At 41.6% G+C, this 25,945-nt stretch overlaps 2 protein-coding genes and 1 long non-coding RNA gene across 5 annotated transcripts in view; 2 read left to right on the top strand and 1 right to left on the bottom strand.

Annotated features, from left to right (window-relative positions):
- Positions 1-2,382: 2,382 nt before the first annotated feature.
- On the top strand, positions 2,383-10,235 carry LOC111263175 (uncharacterized). 2 transcript variants are annotated; one of them, XM_022838048.2, is made up of 2 exons: positions 2,383-4,454; positions 9,066-10,235. In XM_022838048.2, exons 1-2 carry the CDS (start codon positions 4,337-4,339, stop codon positions 9,347-9,349), a joined length of 402 nt encoding a protein of 133 aa, XP_022693783.1. In that variant the 5' UTR covers positions 2,383-4,336; the 3' UTR covers positions 9,350-10,235. The 2 variants fall into 2 exon arrangements, with proteins under 2 accessions (XP_022693783.1, XP_022693782.1); XM_022838047.2 differs by having other exon boundaries at positions 2,391-4,454; positions 9,060-10,235.
- A 283-nt stretch (positions 10,236-10,518) lies between these two features.
- LOC111263174 (Cadherin 86C) overlaps positions 10,519-25,945 on the bottom strand; it is a 23,062-nt gene continuing 7,635 nt past the window's right edge. For both annotated transcript variants that reach the window (XM_022838046.2, XM_086969484.1), the window contains 14 exons: positions 22,049-22,119; positions 21,682-21,805; positions 21,297-21,422; positions 20,393-20,506; positions 18,757-18,861; positions 15,921-16,075; positions 15,085-15,427; positions 14,490-14,743; positions 14,060-14,152; positions 13,653-13,787; positions 13,145-13,345; positions 12,766-12,941; positions 12,131-12,400; positions 10,519-11,982 (listed from right to left, as the gene is read on the bottom strand). In XM_022838046.2, the coding sequence (XP_022693781.2) occupies positions 11,504-11,982; positions 12,131-12,400; positions 12,766-12,941; positions 13,145-13,345; positions 13,653-13,787; positions 14,060-14,152; positions 14,490-14,743; positions 15,085-15,427; positions 15,921-16,075; positions 18,757-18,861; positions 20,393-20,506; positions 21,297-21,422; positions 21,682-21,805; positions 22,049-22,119 (2,646 nt within the window). In that variant the 3' untranslated portion in view covers positions 10,519-11,503. The remainder of the gene's footprint in view (positions 11,983-12,130; positions 12,401-12,765; positions 12,942-13,144; positions 13,346-13,652; positions 13,788-14,059; positions 14,153-14,489; positions 14,744-15,084; positions 15,428-15,920; positions 16,076-18,756; positions 18,862-20,392; positions 20,507-21,296; positions 21,423-21,681; positions 21,806-22,048; positions 22,120-25,945) is intronic.
- Positions 23,296-25,945, top strand: part of LOC147753108 (uncharacterized) — a 5,059-nt gene continuing 2,409 nt past the window's right edge. The window contains exons 1-2 of the long non-coding RNA XR_015312184.1: positions 23,296-23,584; positions 24,271-24,698. This is a non-coding gene — a long non-coding RNA (uncharacterized LOC147753108). The remainder of the gene's footprint in view (positions 23,585-24,270; positions 24,699-25,945) is intronic.

The raw sequence follows: 25,945 nt of genomic DNA, 5'->3' as shown, positions 1-25,945 counted from the left end.
ATCTAATCCACTACTAATTCTTTAAAGAAAATCATCATTTCCAACTCAAGATATCTTCCTCGTTTTAAGTACGGGATTGAACACGAAGTTACGAAATTCGATGTAACTTTAACTAGACGGAGAACTGGTTTTCTGTTCGCCGCTTGTTGAAATAATAGCCTCGCATAATTTCCGGGCCACATAGCTTGCAGGCGGTCTCTAAGTGACCTCCCAAAGGTGAATCACGCCAGGAAATATTCGAGGACCACGCGTTACTCTTTTCCACCAATACGGTTGTACGGCGGACGACTTTGTGTGGCAAAGTCTGAGACGGTTTTCCAAAAGGCGCAGATCGATTGAACCGCGGAATCGTAATACTCTGAAATTCGGCCAGAAAAAAAAACCGAACGCTCAGTTATTCCTCCAGGGACCTCTGTTGGCTCTCAGCTGACATCTGTCTCTTTGCCAACAAAAACGTTACTAATTGCAAGTTTCTTTCAATATTTTTGTTTCTGTGATTCGATCTTGAATAAAGCATCGCATGTTACTGTTTGTTAAGTAGTGTTTCTACGAGAGCATATACCGTAATAAAAACTTAGAGCAGATAGTTTAACATGAAATATAACACTGTAAGAAATCGATATTTAGAATAATTAGAAGACACCGTTTCCAGATACGATTGTTCGTGTAGCAAGTAATTGCTTTCCTCGGTTTTTCACCGGAAAATCAGTCGCTTATTCTTGCGTTCCTCCGCCGGGACCCACATACATATATGCCCGCAAGCATATTTGTGTCACTGAAAATCATTTCAACCACCAAATTTTAAGACTGTCATCGGACAAGCACTTCGTGTCATCGACGAAAAACAGTATTTAACATAACCCGCTTCCACAACGTCAGCGATTAAGCCTTGCGGTAGCTTCAGGGAAAAAGGTATCCAGCCGGTGACGGAATGTGTTAGCTCCCAGCTGGGCAGCTGGCGTTTCATCAAGACATAGCTTCGGCAAGGAACATGGGCCGACATGGCAGATTCTACAAAGTAGGCGCTAACGACGATCGACTTATACTTCTCTCAGGGCTTGCCAGGACTTTTCAGGAATTTCTTCAGCTGCAATATTAATAATGTATATGATTAGTTTTGAATAGAAAAGGAACCAAAGTGGTCACTGGACTATTTATTCTTCGTTCGATAGTATGTGATATTATTTGCAATGTACATTAGCTCTATATGAATTAACCTAAGCGTACATGGACTTGGTACTCGGAAACTTATCCTGCTTAACTTCAAATTCGGAAAGGTATATTCAATACTCATGTAAAAAAAAATTGCAGAGGAAAAAGCAAAGGCATTTCGACAGTTAGATCTACAAAAGAATAGACGCGATCTCCGAGTTTTGCACATTTACCTTATGACATGAAACTATTGAAGCGTACCGTTTAGCGCTTAGCCTATTCGGAATAAACTGGGATATCTTTTGGCAGACTGTTTATTATAGCGGGCATGAGCTTCTTCATCGTCTTTTATTGGCAAAAAAAATAGTTCTTCGCGGCACTTTCCGCAAGTGGCAGAAAATCAACTATTGCGCGGTGCTTTTGCCCCGGACAAGTTTTCCTAACTAAAATATAACTTATCCTATTGATTGTCTGTGCCGTTGTCTGACATCTTACGACTTTTGAAGCAACCCAAAATTAATTTCGTACGCCAAACGACAATAGCACAATGTGGCAATTTGGGGCAAGAATTATGGGGTTCCGATTTATATATTGGCTGCGATTTTCGGCTGAAATGTATTTACTGCCGATCGAATTGATCGGCCAGGTAAGTATCATCAGGCGATTCGTGTTTTTATTACTGAAGCATTGCTACACTTTTGCTCTTTGTGAGGCCTTTGATTTTTTTGGGACCTCTGGCCTACTGTCGGCAAGTGAGTTCTTTTTGTGTGGCGTGTTTGAGCAAGACTTTAAAGAGTCTAGACGTACCAGTATTGCTTAGGTTGAACTCGGTATTACTGCTGTCAAGAAGTTGCTCGCCAAGTTAACATTTTTAAAAACACAACTTGTGAGCGGCTTAGGGTTTCGAATAGAAACCATCAGCGAAGGAACTGAAAGTTAGATTATTACATATACACGCGTGTCTATATGCTTCTCTCAAAGATGTTTATGTCGACACTTACGGATATGTTGCAGATGTGGCTCAACGAGCGAAGGAACGACATCGATTTGTGTGATTATATAAAAGGTTTACACACTCAACCCTTTTGAATACTAGCGTATTGAGCACGACAATATGAATATCCACTATTTAAGATTTTGTGTAAGGGTATATGTGATGCTCTACGTTCTAATAATGAATCTAGAATTTAAAGAATTACACTTATTAGAAAATGAGTTTCACTATGACGGCCCTTTTCATTCGGAGAGTGACTTTCCAATAGAAAGAAAAGCTCCCGTCACGAAAAGTTTAGGCTTTTATTAATATCTTGTACACATTTACGTTATTATTATTTTCAATAATGCTCTCTAAATAGGTTCGTACATAACGAATGTGGGCATCAACAGCGTTTATCATTATATCACGTGTTTTCAGCCTATAGCCTGTTAGATTTCATATTATACATTGATTTTTAGATTTGAAGCCTGGCATTCGGGTCCACATTACCTTTATTTATACCAATATAAACAAGAGCTCTGTCACTACAAGGAATGACTGTGTGTATGGGTATGATGCATCAGCGTCACATAGATGATGACACCCCAAGTAACTATTGATAAACAAGAGAGTTTTTTGTTGAACATAACCACGACAAGAAAAGGCCGTTCGTCAATACTGGCATTGTTCACGGCCTCAGGTTATATTAAACTCAAGCCAACTGTTCAACACTGAAACATGTTTACGTTATTGTTTTTGATTTTCCAGTTATCTTCCGTAATGTAAGGCGATAGTAACTGTTGTGTATTACAGCCGTTTGAGTCAAAAATGGAATTAGCTGGAAAAAATGGAAAAAGCTCGCTTTTTCGTGAACTGAGCAATCGGATACGGCAGGCTCAAGACGGCTAGAACGATGAAGATGTCAGAGACAAAAAAAAAACAAAGCAAATTCAACCAACACAGCTTCATAGTTCTTTTTAATAACGTGGTGCGTTACAGAAGTGTGACACATAACGTTAATAGACAAATATCTGAAGCTAAATGTTTTACTAGTTCGCGAGCAGAGAACATCTCTTTAAGGGTATATCAACATGCAAATATATATAATGTTTTTCTTTAGGTTACAACGCTTTGTCAATTCAAGTTGCGCGTGATTTTAATTTTTCAAGTTAGCAGTTTCATAACTAAATGAATTATAATGAAAAATGGACGCTTACTATACATATAATTTTTGAACGTTGTAGGTGGGATAGCGGACATTTCACGCATAACGATGTCCTGTAAGGAACGAATTTAGAGTCACTGTGACATAATCGTGAGTTCATATGTATTGAGGGAAGCCAGGAAAACAAGTACACTTGGTTTATTTGGCATATGCGTACCAGGTCTGCCAATCGTAGTTATAGAAGTTGTTATAGTTTTTCTTGTCATTATCAATATCGTTACTACAAAACTAAAATATAAGACATTATCGAATGTAGAACATATGTGTCTGATCACAGATAAAATGTCACCTCTATGTAATATATAATGAAGTTAGTATTATGGATCTGCTGAAGGATCCTTGTTCTGTACTGAAGCTGCATTCTTCTCTAACGGCTACCTACTTCCAACCGCCTCATTATTTGATTTCATCACATCGGGGGTCCCTTAATCTATCCTCATTAACGTTAACTAAGGACAAACACTTTTCTTTTTAGTTATTTTTGCTTACTACTACTTCCATTGGTGGTGGTCGAGTTCTGCTGCTGCCGCTGATGCCGGCGTCGCTCGACGCAGCCGTCGTCAGCGACTTCTTCGTGCGTCGTGCTGCAGAGGAGCCAGTTCAGTAGCTTGTTCATGTTCGGTCTGCGGTGTCCGGGCCCTCCGAATGGCGTTGGCCTCCTCTCCACAGGCCGGCGTCAACCGGCGTAACTGGGTTGACGTTGCCGCTGGGTTAACTCTCAACGCCGGTCCCCCATCTTCATCATCGCCGCGTGTCTGCGTCGGCTTTCGTCCGCTTTAGCGCTGTCAGCGCGCAAGGGGCGGCGTATTTAGAGCCACCGGGCCTCACCTTGACACTCAGTTGGCGTTGAGCTATCGATCGTGCACTGTCGTGAACAGTTTCGTTTCTATATTTCGTGCTACTTGGAGTATCACTACCACGAGTGGTTGCACTTAACCTGAATCGTCGCGACCGCGCACCTGCACCACTACAAATCTTAAGCAATGAAGGCTTTCGCCCTTAGCGTGGTTCTGGGGGCGGCCCTTGTGGCAGCCCAGAATCATCAGGTCGTATATGACCCCAGTCTCTACCAGGCGGCTAATGTCAACCGACAGGGTGCAGGTACGAAAATGATTCAAACTCAATGGATTGATTTTGAGTACAGAGTTGATGTTGTCTCGTATCACTATTTTTGTTTGTGTCGGTATTCTCTTCGTGGCGTATGCGTTATCATTTGGAGAGGCAGCTTGATGCAGAATTCGTCGGTGCATTTTTAAATATGTCTGAAAAATGTGTGTTCAGTATTCTGTTAGCTGATCGGATGTGAAGAACCCAGTATCTGTATCGTCAGTTTCTATATTTAGTGATGGTGTGTCACTTCATTGGGATGTAGTGCCCCATTAGCCAACGTTCTGTTTCATACGTTTGTTCTTTGTCGTACATGTATGAATATAGTGGTGTTTATGTTATGATCACTTATTTTGTATTATTAGGATACCGTTCGGAATAGGTTTGGTGAATGGAAACAATTGAAGAGGTCTAAAGAACAGAGTTGAGATCTTTAACAGCCCCCTTTTTAGAGATCGTTAAAAAAACGTAATTGTCTACCAAACAAACGAAAAACAGAAAATGTTCTTCGGGCGTAATGAAATCAAGTGTTCCCAGTTCCCAAGTAGTTCCCAGTTTATCTTTGTTATGCATAAATTCCTTTTTGAAACCCATTTATTTTATATTTATCGCTTCCTTTATGTTAAGTAGAGCACTGACTGGAGCTAGCTCCACCCCTGGGAATGTGTTCACTTTTCCCTCCTTTGCACTTGGTAAACTGGCTTTATGAAAGGTAGCATGCATGCTTTTAACAGCTCTACGTGCAGACATCACATTCGCATGGATATTCATGATTTTTCGTTAACACTCGCTTCGCTGCTTTCCTCTGTAACAAAATGGGTGGTTCAAAGGGAATCGAAGATTTTGCTATGTGCATCATCGAAAACACGACCTCCGTACGATAGATCGCCGAGATGGTATGGCAATTTGAGATGGGTCTAGGGCGCTGGGGCTCCTGCCATAAGACCCACCGCTTTTACGAGCTTCTGCTTCCTCATATTTTCTGCTGCTTTTGCCCCTCACTCTGTGCTCTCTTACCCTGCCTTTGCCAAGACGTTTCAAACATTTAGCTATTTCTTCTGCTTCCAGGGTTTTCCTTGCTCCTCTTGCCTTTTAGTTTTTTGCCCTTCGCGCGGTTTTGTCTCCGCTATTCCAGGTGTCTTTTCCTTTCTTTTTAGCTCCTGTCCTTTCTATCATGCCTGCCTCTTACTAGTTTGTCCATGCCCAGTTTTGATTGCTACCATTGAGAGTTTTTTTTAATATTTTTTTTTTAGTTTCTCTTTCTATAACAGCGGTAGCCTTGCTCGCCTGCTGGAAAAGTATGTGAACGTTATCTGTGTGATTAGATTCAAACAGGACCGAAGAAGCGGTTCACGTTCGCTTCGTGAGTGCACCAAGCAGGTGTCCCGACGATCAGGGACAGTATCGAGGGTCCCCAGACTGAACCGCACGGGTGCCGCAACCCAATAATGTGCGCGTGACCGTGCATCTATTGCATTTCCGTTAGTGATGGCCCCGCCAATCTGAAATAAGAAAAGAAACGAACGTCGAGAATAAGGAGGGCGTCGACAAGAATTCACAAGAAGCCCTGGTCGTCGTATTCGCGACGATGAGTTCGACTCGTTCGCTTGCTACTAGACAGCGTTCTTTCACTACAACTATCCCAATTGCTTTTTTCGTCACTGTGATCACTCTCAGTTCCAGTAGGGAAGGCTGCAAGCATAAAACGTATCGCTTACATTCTCTTCGTCTGGAGAACCCTGTCGCAATTTGTCCCGTGGTAATTTGGTTCGTTCTAAGAACAAGTGAAGTTAGAAAACAGTCAAAGAAAAGAACGGTATGGTCCTGCCCAGGGCAACGATTAGCCCCACGATTCCGAACCGCTCGTGCTTCAGTCGTACTTCCCTATTCACAAACATCGTCATTCGCGTGACGATTCATCCGGCTGCCCAGTTACTCGGTTATTACATGGAAACAGACCAGTCAAGCAATGTGCGGCTTAGCTAGATTGTTAGTTGGCTTACGCCAGTCGTTTGCGCTACGCTATGCGCAGGAAGTACTGATCATACCTGCTCCACAAATCACAGCAGCAGGAGTTTCCTAACGACTATACCAACAGATGTATCTGTATCTGAGCATAATTATTTCCCTTATTTTCTTTGTCTTTCGCATCCCGTTCATTTCCTGTATTTCTGTATAGTTGAGCGTTTTCGCTGTTGTCGTTACTCTGCTGCTACTGTCGGCGCTTCCATGTATTAACGTTGTTGGTGCTAGCGTTGCCATTATCGTTGTTGTCGTTTCTTACGTCCGTATACGAAGGCTGCATCACAGATGCAGGTTTCTGCGTTTTGGGCCCTCGCGGCGCCAGCCGTATATTTTCGCTCTGTCGCTATCGCTATCGTTTCAGTTCTCTGTGGATCGACAAGCGCCAGCACGTAGTTATATCGCGGTGTATTTGGGGGCAGGTTGAGTAGTCGCTGCGGCGCACGCGGCTGACATATCGTAGTGGGGTACCTCCTTACGAAAAGTAGGTCATCTTAATAGAAGTGTCGATGGACCGGCGGATGAATCGTCGATTGGTTGAACAGACGATAAAGTTCGATGACCTCTCTCTGCCTCACTTCGTGTGGATGCTTTCGCTTGTTGCTGGTCTTCGTTTAGTTCTCGTTCTTCATATGTTTTTCTCCCCATTGGTGACCCCTCTCCGTTTTATCTTGTCTCCCCTTGACGGCCTTTCTGACACGAACAATGACGACGAAGACAACGACAACAACAACAACGGCATGTTGTGGTATGACGGTAGCATTTGTTGGCAGGCACGCACTCAAACGAGCTGGATCCAACATAGGTGGCGCTATGCGATGGAGGCATAGCACTTTGTCTACCTGAGGCACATGCCTTTCATTTCGTCACATGCACCCGTATGTCGGCTTGTACATGCGAACGATGTGTGACCCTTTTCGTTTTCGTAAACCACGATTCAAATCGATTGGAGCGACACAGAGTAATTCCGGCAACGGGAAAGTATATATACATATATATATATATATATAGGGAGAGGGAGAGAGAAGGTGAGTGGAGAGTTTTGGCCATTACATAACGCAGTGATATGCGAAAACGTTCCGCTGGTTCGAAACATCGAAATCCGTCTTGTCAATAAACTAGATAGCGATTCAATGAGAATCTGACAAGCGTTCGTCGATCAATTTGGCCTGATTGCTATTGATCATCCTTTGATAGCCCTGTCTTGCCACCTTTGCTAGCGCTGCGTAGAAATCAACTATTTCGAACAGGATGAATGTCCACATGCTATATCTATCCAGCCTATATCTTCTTGTTGTAAGGCCCTTGTCGGCCTGACTGCCAAAGTGGGTGTCATTGTTCTCATTGTGGCTGTATTTACACAAACATTTTATTCCGACTATCGAAGAAAATTATCGAGCAAACACTGCCACTACCCGCACTCGCCGTTATAAGCCAATGCTTCCGGCGGTGCTGGTCGAGAGCATCTCTGAAACTGTCCTTCGCTCGTTTGCTTGATTGTGCCCAGTCGCAGGTAGCCCGGTTTCTTCTGTTAGGCTATGGATCGAAAATGTATATCAAGCCATTGGCGTTAGCTTGCCAGCATTCGGCTGCCAGCTTTGCCAACGTCGAAGGGAATACGTAACAGCGCAGCAGATTGCTCAGGGCAATTTTTTCTATGCCCAACCAAACGGAAGATCCGAATATTCTCCGCTGATCGCTTTGACGGTGTCGCTCGGGGAGTTCAATGTTCGATAGGACAGCTGGATAACGCGATGTTGATTTGCAATCCATGAATACCTTCCGACTACATTGCGCGATGTGTCTGTGACGGCGGGAAACAGGGCGCATATCCGTCCCTATATGTAAATCTGTATGGGCACGTGACTTCGAACCAGATCGGGTTAAATAATTACTATGTCAAAATTGCTATAGGAAAGACAAATCTTTACTTGCAGGCTCGTGACCTGTAATCATGTTTATCTAGTCGAGCTATTCTGTTTCTCCAATTTTCGAGAAGTCGATTTCCCTACAAGATATTTCTAGTTTAGCCTTTGCGGCAAAGGGCGCTATGCGTTCCTTAGAGCAGCCTTTAGGCAGAGTCATTATAGGTAGGTACAGTGATTCCTTCTACCCACTTCTGACAGATGATTGGCCAGCGTTTCGATTTGTGTGCGCTCTAAGAGACGTAGTTGGAACATGCATATATGCTGGTTGCACATTTCGAGTTTTCTCTATCCAAAACGAACAGACACTGCTGAGCGTAACAACAAGAATACGTACGTGCCAAACATATGCACCTACTATATTTCTCTATGGAATTAAAGGCAGTATGTAGTAGGCGTCTCTAGATAATTGTGCTTACGGTAATCAATACGAGCTCAAATGAACTTAAATAGACTGTATGTGAACTAATTGATAGAAGTAGTCAATCAAGGGAAGATACAAAACGAGTTTGTAGATTTTTCAGCTTGTATATTCACAGTCATATTGTGTTCGTTCATCATGTTATGTTACACACAAGACAATTTACCAATTATGGTAAATTTCCGTTTTCGTTTATGTACCTTTTTCTTTTGTCTTCCCTTCTCCGTTAAGCTTCAGGTGGTTTCCTGTCAATGCTCGGTTCGGGAGCTTCGGGTCTCATGAACACAATCGCTGCCAGTTTACCAAACATGCTCACGAATGCTTTGCCAGCACTCGCTGTGCTTGGTTTAGGCGGGCTGCTGCTTCCTCTGCTCGGAGTATCACTCTTCCTTCGAGAAGGTCAGAAGAGGACTTTCTCCCTGCCGACAATTAATCCGGCCATTCTAGAAGGTATTGCTGACGTTCTTGACCGCGTCTCAAAGGCCATCGAGCAGGGCGAGAAAAAATATGGCAAGAACTAATGGATTTCAGAAGTCTCACAATAACAGTCATATATAGAAATAAAGTACCAACCAAGTGAGTACACCAAACCGGTACAACCCTGCCAAACATAGAAAACATCTTTCTCGGCCTGACGCTTGCTGATGCGGAATGTTGCTAAGTACAATTAAAGCCAACGAAGCAGCCCTGAGATATTACTGAGACTTACTGCAAGATTTTGTTTTGCTGCGAGACTATGTCCCATTCATTGCCATATTAGATGTCATGTCCATCATCGACCCACAACAAAAATGAAACATAATTACATTTAAACATCCACTTTAGCCAAACGTTATCTAAACCTGCCTGTGTGATAACCCTTAATCCAGACACTGCGTTCTCCTCGACCACGTTATTTTCCTCGTACTCAAAATTATCACGTTTCTTCTCCTATATAACTAATAGCAATGAATCGCCTCTATGTTTTTGTGTATTAAAGACACACGGGAAAATACAGCAACGTACTTCGTTGTGTGTCAGACTTATCTCATCGTAGAATATCTTATTATTCGCTTTTTTTTTTAGTTGGACTCCCTGGGACTCGTTTAGCTCGTTTTATCAATTTGCATTTTTCTAATACAAACCGACGCATACCCAAAGCTGTTCAGTGTTCTCAAACTTTTCTGTCTCACCCGCGCGCCTTTACCGCTGCCTTCAAGGCAGGAGAAAGCTTATCTACTAGTTCATCAAATCACTGATTTCCTTCTTACTCGTCCATTCTTTACGCCATCATAGCTTCCGTTTTAGATTCTACGCTCGCGCATCTCATCACTTATTTATTGACCTCCGCTCAACTCCAAGATGTTTATTTATTATTATGTAAGCTAATGTAAAAATATGAATAAATCAATCGAATGAACCATGATACGGCGACGAGTCATCATTTACAAACTTATATATATATATATATATATATAGGTTTACCTATGTATATTCAAACGCTATTTTTACACTATACATGTAATGGACATCTTAGAAATGACCGCCTGTTCAATGTGAAAAGCCATATTAAGGCTTCGTGACCTATTGACCCGTGTTGTCCTAGTGAAATCTGTGCACGTAAAAAATAAACCTAAAAGTATATTTAACTGTGTATGCCACAAAACATGAAGTGTATCACAACTTATACCGCTATGCTATTGAGGCGTCATTTATTTTATAGATTTTCAATTTATTACTTCTATGATAAGTGCACCCTTGTAGCGCACTGGATCTAGGTACACTCCACCCATCAACAGCAGCCTGTAAACGGCAGTCTGAAATGTAAACTTTGTTTTTAACTAGCGAGGACCTAAAATACAAATTATACCAGTTAATTTTTGTTTGGCGAATGAATAATTCGTAAATATGAAAAATTAACTCCTTTCAAGAACAACAGCTCTTTCAATGGGACTAATACAAACTCTTGAAGAAAACAAGCTATGTAATTTAACACACAACGTTGTTGCTTCAGCCTGACACAAGTTAGACAAAAAAATTTTGCTCATTTAATAAAACGTCAGTACCATTTTTGTAGTGGGCTCTAATTCTTGCCACTTGCATCTGCCGCCAAAAAAAAGCTATCAAGGACGGAGTTGGTCTGCTGCTCGCCTTATGATGTTACAATGTATATCACACATTTGTAAGATCGGAGGGACATTTTACAACTTGTTATCATAGACTTATAACAGTCTTTATTTTTGTAATTATTAGACGGTCTTTGTCACGCGCAGAATTATTCAAATGTGGAGACATTTATTAAGTCTATTTTTATCATTATAATTCAGTATTACTTCATTACGCTTACTTCGCATTCGGTAGGGTTAGACCTCATAGGTAGCCTGCTTGCTCTCAGTATTAGGTGCTAAACTACTCGCTACCTAGATCTGGTTCGTACTTGGCACACTGTGCTCTAAATCGGCTTGGCAGATTCTGGCACCTGGTCCCTGCCGAATGCACGACCAACATCCATGACATAGTATGATACATATACGAACCAACTAATCCATTCTAATACATCACATTCTAGAACATCCAGTAACAAGTGTTGGAGAGGGCATTCTCTTTGTGTTCTTCTGATTTCTACTTTCAATCGACAATCGACAATCGACAAAGACAAACATTTCCTCAAAGATCCCTCTTGAAACTCTTTTTGGTCACGGGGAATCCCTACACGCGGTCCTTAGTGGTTCTGTTCGGCGGACATCGTCATATGTTATGGTAAATATACTCTTCTTCTTAAAATACGGATTCCTCAATGTCATAACGGGACCACCGCCGATCCCCGAGTCCGAATCATCTTCAGAAACGTCAGTTTTTCTGCCTTTCACAACAGTGTCGCGACTGAAGCGAAAACCCCGCGTTGAGTCTGAAGCGGCAGATACCGACGTCATCTTGTTGGTGGTGGCCACATCTGTTATTTCGCTTTGGGCTATCACACTCGAATCGCGACCCTCTTTCAGAAAATCATCCGTTATGTCCTTATTGTTTTGAATCACTTGCTTGTTGTTGTTGTTGTTAATATTATTCCAGTTGTTTATATTACAAACGTTGTTGTTATCGCTACTGGCAGGCCGTGGCAACGTTGGCTTAAGTGGCGTAGATGTGACTGGCATATCATCCGAGCTGCGCAAATCTGCATTTATGCCAACACACACAATTATTATAGCAGACATAGAATTAGTTGTGCTGTCGACGCGATCTAAGTTGTGTTCGACGTTAATCAAAAAATAAAAGGGGGAATAACAAAAAGCGTCTAAAAATAATAGTTAATGTGAACGTACTATTAATCCGATGACGTTGATAAAGTCCTCTTCTTTCCTCACCAAAACTGACAGACTTCTGCTCACTTTCGCTGGCAACACTTGTTCCTGATGTCGGATATTTCTCATTAGCCCCTGTTTGTCCTGACGCTTGTTGCTGTTGAGAGTCCTGTTTGTGTTGCGGCTGTTGCTGATGCTCTACAATTTTCTCTTTCCGATTTTGATTACGAACGGTTCTGGATCGGGCTAAACATTGCTTAAGTTCCTCATTGAAGTGCTCGTCCGCTGAAACTAACAAGAAGAGGCAGACACGTTCACTTAGACTGTCCCATTGCGAAGTGACCAATCTCAAATGTATAATTGATTAAAAATGTTCTTATGCAGTTTGAAAAGTTGAAGCACAAATTCTATTGTGCGATAAACACGTACCCGCAGGAAATCTTCTGCTAAAGGTATTGCTCTATTTTTTTATATTATATTGTCGTGTTAAAGATATGCGTGATATAGCGACTCTAGTCGGTACTACATGAACTGCTACTGGTACAACAATCCATGCTGTAAATATATATTGAAGAATGAGGAAAAATTAGTTTTTAGAGGGAAAAAACAAAAAAATTATGTATCATTAATACGCTTCCATGATAGTATATTCTTACCGGCGATGGTTGCGTCAAACGAATCTAACGAGTTAAGCTCTTCGTTTTTCGCTGGTGCTGGAGGCGTTTTGATATAGAGGATTTCAGTTTTTTTAGGCTCCATTCGCCTTTCTTCAAAGAAGCAATCACTTTCGAGATCACTACGTTTATTATCCGTAGGACGGACTCTCCTTTGCCTGAAATTGTATGCGTATATTTACATATAGTAGAAAAATGATCGCAGTAATACGTATTTTTTCTCCAACTTGTCTGCACACGGTTCTCCGATGAGAGAAGCTTTCCTCCGACGGAAGGTTGTCGCAAAGGTTACAGTTAAACTAGTATCTTTAGATAGCATTATTGTATAATTAATGCATATAGTTATAGATTCGTGAAGTACCGTCTTCTTGGTAAGAAATTCGTATGGTTGCTCTGCGTCAGGGAAGCGGCTAAATCGCTAAGCGAGTCTTCACGATCACGAAACCTTCCATCGGGTAGGATTTTTTTAATAAGCACGTAAGAGCCTACTCTGCGTACATCGGCTCCTGCATCACCTCCCCTTTGCTGGCCCTTTCGTTGGCCCCGTTGTCGTCGTAGTTCCCTGTGATCAAATGAATAAGTATTCGGCCGTTTGAAAGTTTCTTTGTAGCCACCTACGATTATCCAACAGACTCGAGCAGATAATGTTAACTATGCATGCCTGTCATATATTTTTTTTATAACTCTTTAAATACTTATAATGAAATAAATATAGTTTCCTCGGTCAGCAAAATCAATTAGTTCAAAGGCTAAATATCAATTATCTGAAATCAAAGTAGGTTCTAATTGTATCAATTTATTAGTTTAATCAATAGGCATAGAAACCTAAAAGCTTTTTTCTGTTTAAATGGAAGGAGAGTCATTGTTACTTGAGTATATATCGATGGCGACTATATGAATCCTCGGCATTTTCGTTGTCGTCCGTTTCTTCATAGAGGGGGGCTTCACGGTGATCGGCCGCTCTCGTCACGACACTGCGTTGGTCACTGCGGTTTAAGGATGACCTGAAACGAAAGCCAAACGAAGTTTTACAGTAACCTTTTAACAACATTGTTTGTCAAACACTAATAGACTGTATTTATATAACGGCAGCTTCCATATGTCAAACATTTTTATACGGGGTAAAGCGGTAGCTGGTCGAATTAGTTTCTCCTCCCCTGATAACGTTTATTTATCAAGAATTTTATGGACACTTCCCTGCTTCCTCGTGTCCTTTGATGGGTTTGCAATTATGTATTCTGAAAGCAAAGAAAAAGCTTGCAGCTAGCAAACTCACCTGTATGACTTGTCCAACGTGTTATTGGCATTACTTCGCCGACCTGTGCTTGGATCGATTAAAATAGAGGTGTCCGCCTGCATGGCATGGTCTCTAAGAGAACAAAAATTATAAATGTTATAAATGGTAAATGTTTGTATGTAAAAAAAAAAGGCATCATCAACTTCATAAATATACAGGATGTATATTGACTATTGGCCTACACGAGTAGGCACAGCTTGATAAGGCATACATGCAGTGAGCTGAAGAATATCAGCATGATTAAATTTCGCAATAATTTCAAAGTAAGAGGGCAGTGAATTTTTTTCTGGAAGCCTGCTTTTTTCTGGTAACAATAACAGTTTAAATCGCAACGCTATTCCGAATACAGTATATCATTGCATGTTCACTAAATTGCTAAAGCTAAAGATAGAAGAAAAACTATAAACACCTTTGTAAGGTGTTGCTATGAGACATGTAGGACTGGTCGTATCCGAGATGCGATGGATGTTGTGTAAGGGGTGGCGACGGAAGACCGAAGTTTGATTGATGCTTGTAGTCGATTGCAGGCACAGATGTTGTTCGGAAAGAATTTCTCCAGCAGCAGCAAAGGAGACAAACAAGTAGAATCAGTATGGCTAGCAGAAAGCACACGACGAGAATCCATAAAATCCGTTCGTCGATACCTGTATGCATTACTTCCTGCTGGTAAAAGATACTCTAGACTTAGTACAGTTTAGACGAGTGCGTTATTGGCAACGAATGCGGAAGTTGTTGGAAGAAGCTTGTTGGAAAACAAAGAAATTACCTAGTAGGCATTGCGCCTTGTCCTCCAAACAATGACCGTAGGATAGTACCCACTAAACCAGACCACACAAGTTTTTAAGTTATTATAGATATCATACAATATGACAGCCGATAGAGAGATTCATACGAAGTTGTTGTTAGTATATTTTAATTCATAGTAATAACATTTGGTTTACTGCACTTTGGCAATATTTTACAATGATCTATGGAACAAACAGGCTGGTAGGTTTGGGCTTTACCTGTTGCTTGTGGACAGAGTCCCTGTTGCTCGATGAAGGCAGTAATTTACTTCCTCGTCCACTGCCCCATTCAGCGTCAATGTCGCTATGACTACCATTTGTAGCACCACTGCCTCCGCCGGCCTGATCGTTGGTGTCCCTGTCACTGTGGTCCTTCCCAAAATCGACTTCAGATCCTGTACTGCCGCTATTACCGCTTTTTGGTCCGTCGACACTGGAACCATCTACAGTTGATTCCGGCTTAGGTCGTACAAGGCCTTCAGCGAGAACTTTTAGAAACCACAGAGCCTCGTTAAGGTCAACACGACGTTGATCATACGTTGCTTGGGTCTCGATCAATGAACTGTAAGATTAAACAGGGGTCTGTTTGAGACGAATTCAATGAACGACTCATTAAAGCCAAGCGCTAATCAGTCGGTTCGGAGTTAAATAAGCATCCTTTTTTGCACAGAGTGGGGCTCTCAGCTTACGGGGCACGAGATGCTTGGCGTACCGATGAATTCACTGATCATTTTAGCTAACGCTACAAATGCACAGAACACACCCCCACAAATTGATAAGCAGCTTTCTCAGTCGCATTTTTTGCAGCATTTGACTCTCACGAATAAGCAAATAATTTTCATTAGGATTTTCCCATTTGTAATACTGGTCTATATATCCATTTAACGGTTTGCTTCCATTAGAGAATTTCAAAATTATAATCGCTCTTAGTTTGTAGCGCTTAGTCAATATATTATCTAAAAATCATGTCACCGAACAATCCCGCCCTACTTATATCAACTTATCTTCATTCGACATCAACGTAGCTCGCAGCAATAGGCTAGCAAATAACTTACGCATTTCTGGAGGAGTCATTATAGGTCCCGACATTGACAATGGAAACTTGTGCTCCGAAAAGGTCAGAGAGGCCCTTTTCATATCGGGACCTCTCTGACTGGATATCGAAAGACGAACGCGGAATCACCACGGCCAAGCTGCGTGTAAGGTACTCCTGCAAAAACCACATCATTCATAGATGTTCACGAAAATTAAAACATTCAACATAAAAATATTTTTCAGCTCAATTATACGTTTACAAGATCTCCTACAAAATACTTACGACATCACCTATGGATCACATATGGATAAATAAATGGATACTATTTGTCTCAACGCTTTCCTGCAAATGCCAAAGGATGGGATCGTCCTAATAGAAACAAGTTGAGCGTGACATGTTCTATTCATTATACGAATAGATATGCCGCGTACTAATTATGGGCTAGGTGTCGCTAGTGGCGTATTCTTTGTCTTCCCTTGCCGTCTTCCTAATCTTCGATAGATGGATACTACGATTCTATGTAAGCAGCGGTACTTCATAATACTTCAGTGCAGCGTGCAACCTTGAAGCGGCTATTTATTCAACAGACACAGCTGTAATATACGCATATTGCACAGAAACAGTGAATAGATTAGGATAGGCATTCCATAGTAAACCATGTAATCTGCTGTGACACGTGGTGTAGGCCACTAATTCTGGTGGCAGCAACGGAAGCGGCTTGAGCACCAAATTAACGATACGACTCTGTCGAGTTTAGTTGTCCTATTCTTTAGTTCGCTAAATACACAGGTTCTATGCTATAGATTCAGAGGCTAGAGCAAGGCCATATGCTTAAACGTGAACCAGGCCCTGAAGATACCAGGCAAATAAATCTACAAGCTATACACAGCGTGACCGCAGTCTGTAGTTTGCGGCGCCTGTTTCGATCCAGAATTAGAATTCTAGTGGCGACGCTCATATGCGTTGCTCCGAGCCTTAAAGGTTAAATGAGGGTATTAGCTAACGATGAGCTATGAAAAGGCTAACCGATGGGATGGGTATATATGAAAGCATACTTAGCCGCTGGCGGAATACAAATCAGTTACTCTAAGAAGATTTCCTTCCCATTTGTTTACATCAGCGATACTGTACAGGAAATGTCGGGAGGCTTAGAAAATTCGAAAATAAGAAGGAGACGCTGAAGTTCTTCTAGCTATCATCGTTTTCATATCTTGCGCATAACGCAAGACATACAGAAAATGCCAGTTTCATCGTGAATCTATAGAAAAATAGATACTACCCTAAATCGTGCCAATTCAAACTGGACTTTTTTTTTACCATCTGTTTGGGTAGACCCCTTCAGCGTTCTGTTGCGGCTGTACATAGTACGATTGCTAAAATAGTGCTTGAAGCTGGAGGCTAAAATAACGTAAACTAGCAGCTGTGTTGCAAGGTCGGAACCAGGATCGTTCAGCTCTAAGTTTACTGGCGGGACGCGGCTTGCGGTCACTGTGTAATAAGGGTTTCGTTAACACGTTCCGGATATGTTTAAGACCTGAACAAAAATATCACTACAGGCTGTTTGGCCCATTAATGCTTCGCAGAAATCTGCTTGGTTGTCCACCTGTAATTGTTAACGCGGCTTACGGAAACATACTTATCCCAATTCAAGCGCTAGCGCGCAGCTCTCACACAATCCAAGTGAACGAAGCTTTGTCACTCTATAGTGTGCATAAATGTATATACTTCCCAGTAAAAAGATTATTATTTCGAGACATTCCCCGCTATCATATACTGCAAATGTTCACGTACAATGCTGAAATCCAAAAAAAGAAGCTTAAGATTTGCAGGCACAGAGGTTTTCCCGATTAACGTTTCCAAATGTTCTTTCCCTTTTTGTGCTCTTCTTGGTGACAGCCTCAACATGGTCGCTTCTCGGCTCTATACTGCCCTGTCGGGGTACTGCGTTTAGCATACACCGCAACAGGAGACGCAGCACTGTATCTTACCATCATCTTTTTCTTCCATCTGCCCGCAAATTCCAACAGGCATTTTTTCAGGTTTTAGCAACAATTAACCATTCACATAGCCGTCACCTTGCTGTTGGCTCGTCATCGTTCGCAGGCAGACCCAAGGTCCAATAGGTGAGGCTTAAAGGAGGATAAAGCATAGAAGGGGCTTTAAGATCATTTAGAGACCCATCGCGACTCCTACTTGTGCCAACGTGACCTGCGCTGTTTCTCAAATCGGGGATATCTTGGGAAGGAAAAGAGGCCCGGCCTTATTCCCAAAGCCGCTGAAAATTCGTTCATTTAAAAAAATAGCTGTAAAAAGGGGAACGTGACACAGCGCGTCTTTTCAAGATCGCAAACTACGAGCTGCTTACTACGTATTCTTACAGCGTATTCAGCGCGAGAAAAACGGCAAGAAATGCTCTAGACAAAGGCAGGTAATGTTTATCGGAGAGAATCATCTACGTTCGCTCTTTGATTTTATCAAGGGAAACAGATGTTTGAATCGCGTAAGTGCATGGAAAAGCATTGAGCAGGAAGGAATACAGTTTGCCCTTATGAGCACACCTGTGTTATCATCACGCCAATGTACGAATGGTCCTTGTACGCCCGCTCAAGTTTTCCTAAATAGTAACATCCTGATAAAGAATAGAAGCATAAATATTAAATCGATACAATACGAAAACAGCCGCAGTTTATGTTTTAAACTGAAGTTATTTCAACTTATATAAATTATTTCTTATCTGAGTCGTTAAGGGCCAGTAGAGGTGTGCTTTCTGCTACACAATCAAGTAAACATGTTTGTGCTTCCTGATAGTGCTATTTATGTCTAAAAATAAATCGTCTCACTCAACGATAACTTACTTGGCTGTGAATGTAGATGGAAACTGTTGACGTTTGTATGGGGATACCGTTATCATGGGCCCGAACGACCAATTTGATTGTTCTCGATACCGCCGACAATGGTTCCTAAGATTTAGTATTAAGTAATAAAATGTAAGAAACATCCCCAGTTCATTAAAGAAATGTATACTCCCTTGGAGATAGCGTTACGAATCAAACTACAATAGCAACATTATTTCCTATCTAATATTCTACAATATGTGTTATCAGGTTTGAAACGCTATGCGAGTGTTGACAGAGGTGGGTGATCCAAATAAGGCTTTATGAGAAAAATAGAAAGCTGTAGAAAAAAGCTCTGATTCTATAGGGTAGTGTTTAGGTGTGATTGTACCAGATTGCAAATAGGGTTGGCCATGTCCAGTTTACCCAACCAGTTGTAAGTATTTTCGTTTTTATACTTCCGGCGTCAGAATCGTGACCGTGAGAACCACTATTGGCATTTGCCATTATCCCATGCACGAGAAAGCTCAAAAAGACCCTTTGTTATGTGTTAGCACGTTAAAGCACTTTGTACATTGTTCTAAATTTAGTCTTTTTTTGCTATCCTTTATCTGTCGAACTATGCAAGTATGCTGACAAAGCTATGTGAACTTCAGGTGGCATGCCACCATTGAAAGATACGTTCCCAATAGTTTAAGATTTGACACCCACAATTTGACCTGCCCCGCCGTACTAGCATCGTAGTACAATGTCCTCGTACAGCTGTCCTACACAGAATATGCTCAATGCCTCATCAGCTAATAGTGCTTGTGTTTTTCTCCTTCTTTATCCGCTTCGTACATTTTCTGTATCTTATGCTGCCTGCCTTACGTAAACTAAACGACAATGTGTCCACTCGAGTACGTACTCGACAGTCCCTTCCTTACTTGACCTATGTGCAAGTTACTACCTCGTGTTAATTGCTTTATCATATCGCCGCGGTCATTCTCCCCGTTGTGATTTATTTCTCATCCTACCACCCTATTCATCGCGTGCAGTCGGTTGGTAAAGCATGCTCCTTTTTCTGTACGTATATATACAGGTAACCTGCGGCCGGAGAGGAAGGCAGCGAAAGCAGACGGCTCTCGTGTTGATTCTATTAGCCTAACAACACCCTTGAAATATGTTCTGTCATTTGCCAGTTGTCTGAAGTCCATCATCATTACTATCAGCAGCACAAGCAATGGGATGAAACTGGACCGATAAGCATTTGTGTTTGTGGATAAAAGGCTTAAATGAGCTAGTTGCGATATTGTGGCTGTTTTTCCCTTGTATAATATAATTACTTGACACCAAAAGTACCAAAAGGTACAAAAAGCGCTATTCTCTCAACAGTGTCCAAATTACTCTGATCCGCCACTGACTCTCAAACATTATCGTCCTTGATAAGAGAAAGTGGGAGAGGCATATAGATATGTAAGTGCTGTAAACTTTAAATACTGAAAAAGTAAGTCGTAATTGTATCAAATCTCGAGATATTACAGTTAGCTGTAGACAAGTATCTGTTGAATTTAATTAAGTTGAGGGATACGTAAAACTTATATAATAATAAGCAATACGCACGATTTAAGCTGGTGATCTATCTACAGTGTTCAATGATGATGCGGTGATACAAAACCTTGAGCACGATGAGTCCCTGCTGGGGCTCAATAATAAATTTGTCCTCAAAGTTGCCTGAGATGATTTCGTAGGTGACGTCGCTGTTTGGACCTGGACTATCTGTATCCACAGCCTGTTGATAACAAATAATAATGAGATAAATAAATGCCAGAATCTTTTATCACATGCGAGCAGTAAACTATCTTTTTTGGTCATGAGAATATTTCCTATATATTCGAAATTGCTGACACAAATAGTAGATAGGTAATTTCCATTCTTTTATATGTGTTTAAGTTCGTTTACCTAGGTATGCAACCTATATTTTTTGTTGAATTCTATGCCTGCTCTACGCATTGCTGCCTTTTGTCCTGAGGAATAGTCAGCTTGTGTTTCAAAGGGAAATGACCGTATACAAGATGTCAGACAAAGCAATGCAATCGATTTTATCGGAAAATGATACTTGTTCGAAGTTATCTTACGTCTTATTCTTAAGATAAACTTATATGAATCGATTTGTGTGATGCAAACCAATGATAGTGATTTGATTTTCCGGTCGGCCACGACTGTTTTCCATGGCGATCATTTACCGCGACCAAAAGGCATGATAGTATCTACCTTTTATCTCTTTTATTCCGTTCGTCTATACCAATTTTATTCATGACATTGTTTCGTATGCACGTCATTCCTATAAGAACCTGTAGAGCCCGACAAGATATTAATCTATGGTAGATAGCCTGTTTGTCTCTTGCTTTGGATCAAGGGCGAAATATTTCGAACTTAACTTACCATATAATATAATGCATTACCTAAAATCTAGATAACGGTAATAATTAACTAGGCATTAATTTGTCTATATTAAAAAAAATATCCTGTATAGGAAAAAAAAATAGATTATAGATAGTAGTTAAAAGTGCGCTCATTACCTTTACGACAAGTGGCTGAGTGAAATTATCCTTTGCCGAGGTTAAAACCGCATCGTAACGCGGTTGGAGAAATATCGGCGTATTGTCGTTTGCATCGTCGACCACTACGCGTAACTGCGCTAACGTCTAGTACAGGCAGCGATAATAATAAACCACTGTCAGTCTAAAAACAGGCCCAGCCTCCTCGCATTGTTAATTTAGGTTGACGGATTATGCAGTCCGTCGGCGGTCAATATACCGACCGACTCTCTTGTGCAGCTACAATGAATCTGGCGAAACAGACTCAATCTCATGCCTCTACATTGCAGACTAAAAGTTCTTTTGTCGGGTTAAAATTGATTGCGTACAATCTAATTGAGCCTGCCGATTGTCTTCTAAGACCTACCTTGTGACCGTTTCCATCCTCATCGCGCGCTTCAACAGCTAATAGGTATTCAGCTATCTTCTCGCGATCAAGACCCCGCGAGCTTACTAATGTAATGCTGCCCGTTTGAGGATCGAGCGCAAAACTGCAAACACAAAAACTCTAATCAGTCTTTATGGAAGCACATGATATAGTTTTGATGTGAAGTCTTGTCAAACATTTCATCTGACTTTGAAAAATCTGCATCCAAAACAGCTTCCGGGTTGGTGGAGGCGCTTACTATAGGTCTACCATGCCCAATACATCTCAAATAATTTTTTAAATTTTTGGCAAGCGTTTGTTTTTTTCTGATAGAGAATGCATTGGCGCATTTCCCTCCTTCGCTCACCTGCTCGCCATTGGTCCCAATAATGCTGTGTACCGAACCTTTCCGTGAAGTCCACTGTCCTCGTCTGTTGCCTAAAATGGTTGTATCACAATAACAGAAAACATACAATGATACTAGGTTGTACAATTCTGAACGTGTCATAGTTAACAATTGACTACTCATGACAGGATTAATGTGGAAGAAGGTGAAAATCCGTTCCTAATTTTCCTACTATTCGCAATCCGCACAACAATGATTCTCGAAACATAATATCGTGCAGCTGCTTATTACTGTTCCCAGATTTTTAAATGAGTCAATTGAAAATTATCAAATATACTCGCTAGTAATCAATGAACCCCATTGCCAGATTCCGATAGTTAACTTTAAGGGGTCGTCGCTCATTGAAATTGGTGGACGTCAGCCTGCTGACGTTTCACAGATGTTACTGGTACACTTTCCATTTTCGTCCGTTGGTGCGCGCGAGATGTTCCACGATTCAACTATTCTCTGTACGCGATCTAAACTCTACATACGAAGAAATCCCAGCGTTACAACCCTTGATTTAGCTCGCCATATTGTGTATCACCGAATCGACTCCCTGCCGTCGTCCTCGTCGGTAGCAACAACGGCGGTGTTGCCGCCAGTCTAGGAGGGAAAACTCGTTCGTGGCACCTTTATAGAGTTTCTCCCTCTGACAGGGGAATAACGGAAGTGGCGGCTACCACTGCGCGCTGATGGCTTTGAGGATAACTAGATGCACTAGTTGAGTTCACTACAATATGCCTGACTCTTCATCTCTGACTTAATCACCTGAGCGTCGGCATTACGGTGCAGTGCGGTGACGCGACGGCTTCGCACGGCGCAGGAAATGCGGCCATGCGTTCCGCGGCTAACGGAACGCAGACCAATGCTGCCATTTGTATCTCATTCGCCATTGTTTCACCTTTGACGGCATCTTTGGCTGCTGTGTGGCCGAGCGGGTTGAGTTTAACTTGGAAAATGTTGCTTCTACCGTCATTTCTATGGAGGAAAACAGAGGGAACAACAAGAGGAAAGGCGCAGAGAGCTCATAGAATTGATGAACCATTATCTATGCTAATCGCCTGTATCCCCTCAAACTTATCCGTGAGATGTGTCATGATGCTCAGAAAAAGCTCCAAAGTGGGGTTAGCACTACTGTTTCTACTGCAACAGCGAGTTTGTCCTTCAAACAGGTGCTGACAACGATGCATTCGCTGACTCGTACTGATGCCGCATGGTTCAACGAGGGACGGAAGTGCAACTGTGCAGAGCTTGACACGACGATGTAGGAACGATTGAGTTGGATGAAGAAGGGGTGAATGATTTTTGCTCCAGCCTCATCATTAGGTCTCACACCGCAGTTAAACCGTTACTTATCGTCGTCTCGTCACCGCCGTCGTTATCGGAATTAATCACGATGACAATAATACGGCTGTGCAGCACCATTATAACGCTGACTGGTTATCCGGCTACCGAGCTCCCCTTTATCGTTAATTCTCTTCTATATTCTGCAACGAACTATTTGGGCATCTACAAGTATGTACCACAAAAATGAAATATTCTATCTAATCGTGATAACTTCATGTCGAACAGAAGACACTCGCGTTCAGTAACGGGGCTCATTGCATTGTATGTTAGATGGCAACGTTGCCGTTCGAATGAAGTCATTAGAAAACCTCTAGACGATCGTTCTATTGATAATTATTATGCGAGTATCAATAGTGTAGCAATATCTAGTCAGGATTCAACAACGATAGGCTTCTTACGAAGCTGGTAATGACTGCTAAAGCATGTCGACAACACTTGCTCGTTATGCGTAAACACGCTACACAAACAAGTGATTGGTAAATTTCGAAAAAAGTCGTACATTGATGACACAGAGCTGTTAAGCGGTTGCCAAAAGTCCTTTTGCAGATAGTAGGTATTGAATTGAAGCTCTAGAGTAACGCCAATTAAATCACTGAAGATGGCAGAGTCCCAACACTAAATTTGGAAACGCATATTATCATCGATGGCGACCTTATTCGACTTCTAGCTGGGTCAAAAGCCTGGGGAAACTTTGGGCTCGCTTTTTCAAAAATTTGCTAAAGTATCAAATGCGCGTAGCGACTGTTCTAGTGAAAGTGTTATATTGAGGAAAAAAAAAAGTGAATTATCTTCCATATCGCATTTAACCGTGGACTCGAATAAAACACCGTACATTGTTATCTGTCCTTCCGAAGTCACAGGTCCCAAGGGCGACACACTGTCGGAAGACCTGTCAATGAGCGTGCAATAGATCCGTCAGCTCTAAAAAAAAGGCAGAATTTTTCTACATATTATGATACTCACCGAAAGCTCAAGAGCGTGCCTCACTCGAAGATAGGTTTTGATGCAAACTACTGTTCAAGTTTGATGTAGAATTTTGCTGAATTATTAATAGAATATGTTTGGTCTAATCCTTCAAGTTCCCGTGATAGCTTAGCGGCTAACGTATTTACTGGCTATTACTAGGGGCACGTTGTGCTCTAAATTCAAACCCGGGCATAGAGTTCGTCTCATCTTGGGACCCAGCCGCCTCCTAACAACGATCCCGGACGTATAGGTTGACGTACAGAGGCCTTCATATCTGTATGCCATATGAGACTGCTATCTTGTACTGCTATAAAGTGTAAGTAGAAAGTATAAGTATAAAGAGCAGTACAACCACTTTAACATCATAAAAATGATTTAATGGTTTTCATGTCTTGAGCGTTAGAATAATGAGGGTAATTTGTACTTAGAATAAAGACTTTAAGCCCGTAAGACTGGTTGATGTCAAATGTATTGTCACGTAGCATGATTACAAAATAAGCCCCTCTAGGGCCGACTGTTTTATCACTATAGCGTATCACGATTTAAACATTGCAAACAACAGCTAATGACTTTAGAAAGCTGTCAGAAAAATAGCCATGTTTATTCGATACAACTATAGCCAGTTGGTGATATGTAAAAAGTCGCAGACATTTAAATACCTCAAGGCGATTAGGAAGAAGACCAGTAAACCTTTGACACGAACCGTATGGCTCTTTTAGACGTGACCACACCTGATTCATCCTAGCATTATAGTCAAACATTGCAGCCTGACAAGCAAGCGCCTCAAGCCAAACAGATACAAATTGTTACGCGATGCTGAGATTATTATAGTTACGAAGGAGTAGAAGGAGAAGTGGTTCATTAAAGCTGGCTTCAAGGGACTAAATATGATGCCCTCACAACCAACAAATGTAAATAGCAAAAATGCAAACTTCATTCATAGAAACAGTTGACAATAGGCACGCACTACAACGTGACCAACCATTTGGAAGCACCGTGTTTATCAGCAGAATATCCATCTATGCCGAATCATCGGACAAACAAAAAAGACCCTAAAATGGCCTCACTGAATCCAGTTATATAGGAGGTAAATATACTATCAACTGTCCATTCGCTAAACAATCAAACGTCTCCCCTTACGCGACGAACATACGCGTACCAACTGATATGTTTGTGGAAACACAGTCCAAAGAGAGTTTGAGAATCTTAGAGGTCCCTAAAGAAGAATCTTACGAGGCACTCACAGAGTTTTGCTGTGGGGTCTCAGTGCACGACATGAACTCCCCCATTGCGCTCCTCAAACGTCAAATGGCAAGCATATCCGCTGCGGTTTCTACACAGAAATATCAAAGGTCGCGAGTTAACCGGCAATACGCTATTTTCGAAGATATAATTCGGATTACCGTAGCCTCTTCAATAATATGAAAGTAACGGAACCGACTCCACCACCACATGAACGACCTCACATGTTCATGTTTTTAAGATTAACCTTAGAATGAATGTAATACACGGGAAACTCCGTCTATTATCTATCACATTGAGCTGTTGATAAACTTCTGATTT

Source organism: Varroa jacobsoni, unplaced genomic scaffold (genome assembly GCF_002532875.2).
Source record: "Varroa jacobsoni isolate VJ856 unplaced genomic scaffold, vjacob_1.0 scaffold_740, whole genome shotgun sequence".
NCBI classification, from domain to species: domain Eukaryota; kingdom Metazoa; phylum Arthropoda; class Arachnida; order Mesostigmata; family Varroidae; genus Varroa; species Varroa jacobsoni.
This window is presented reverse-complemented; position numbering and strand designations above follow the sequence as displayed.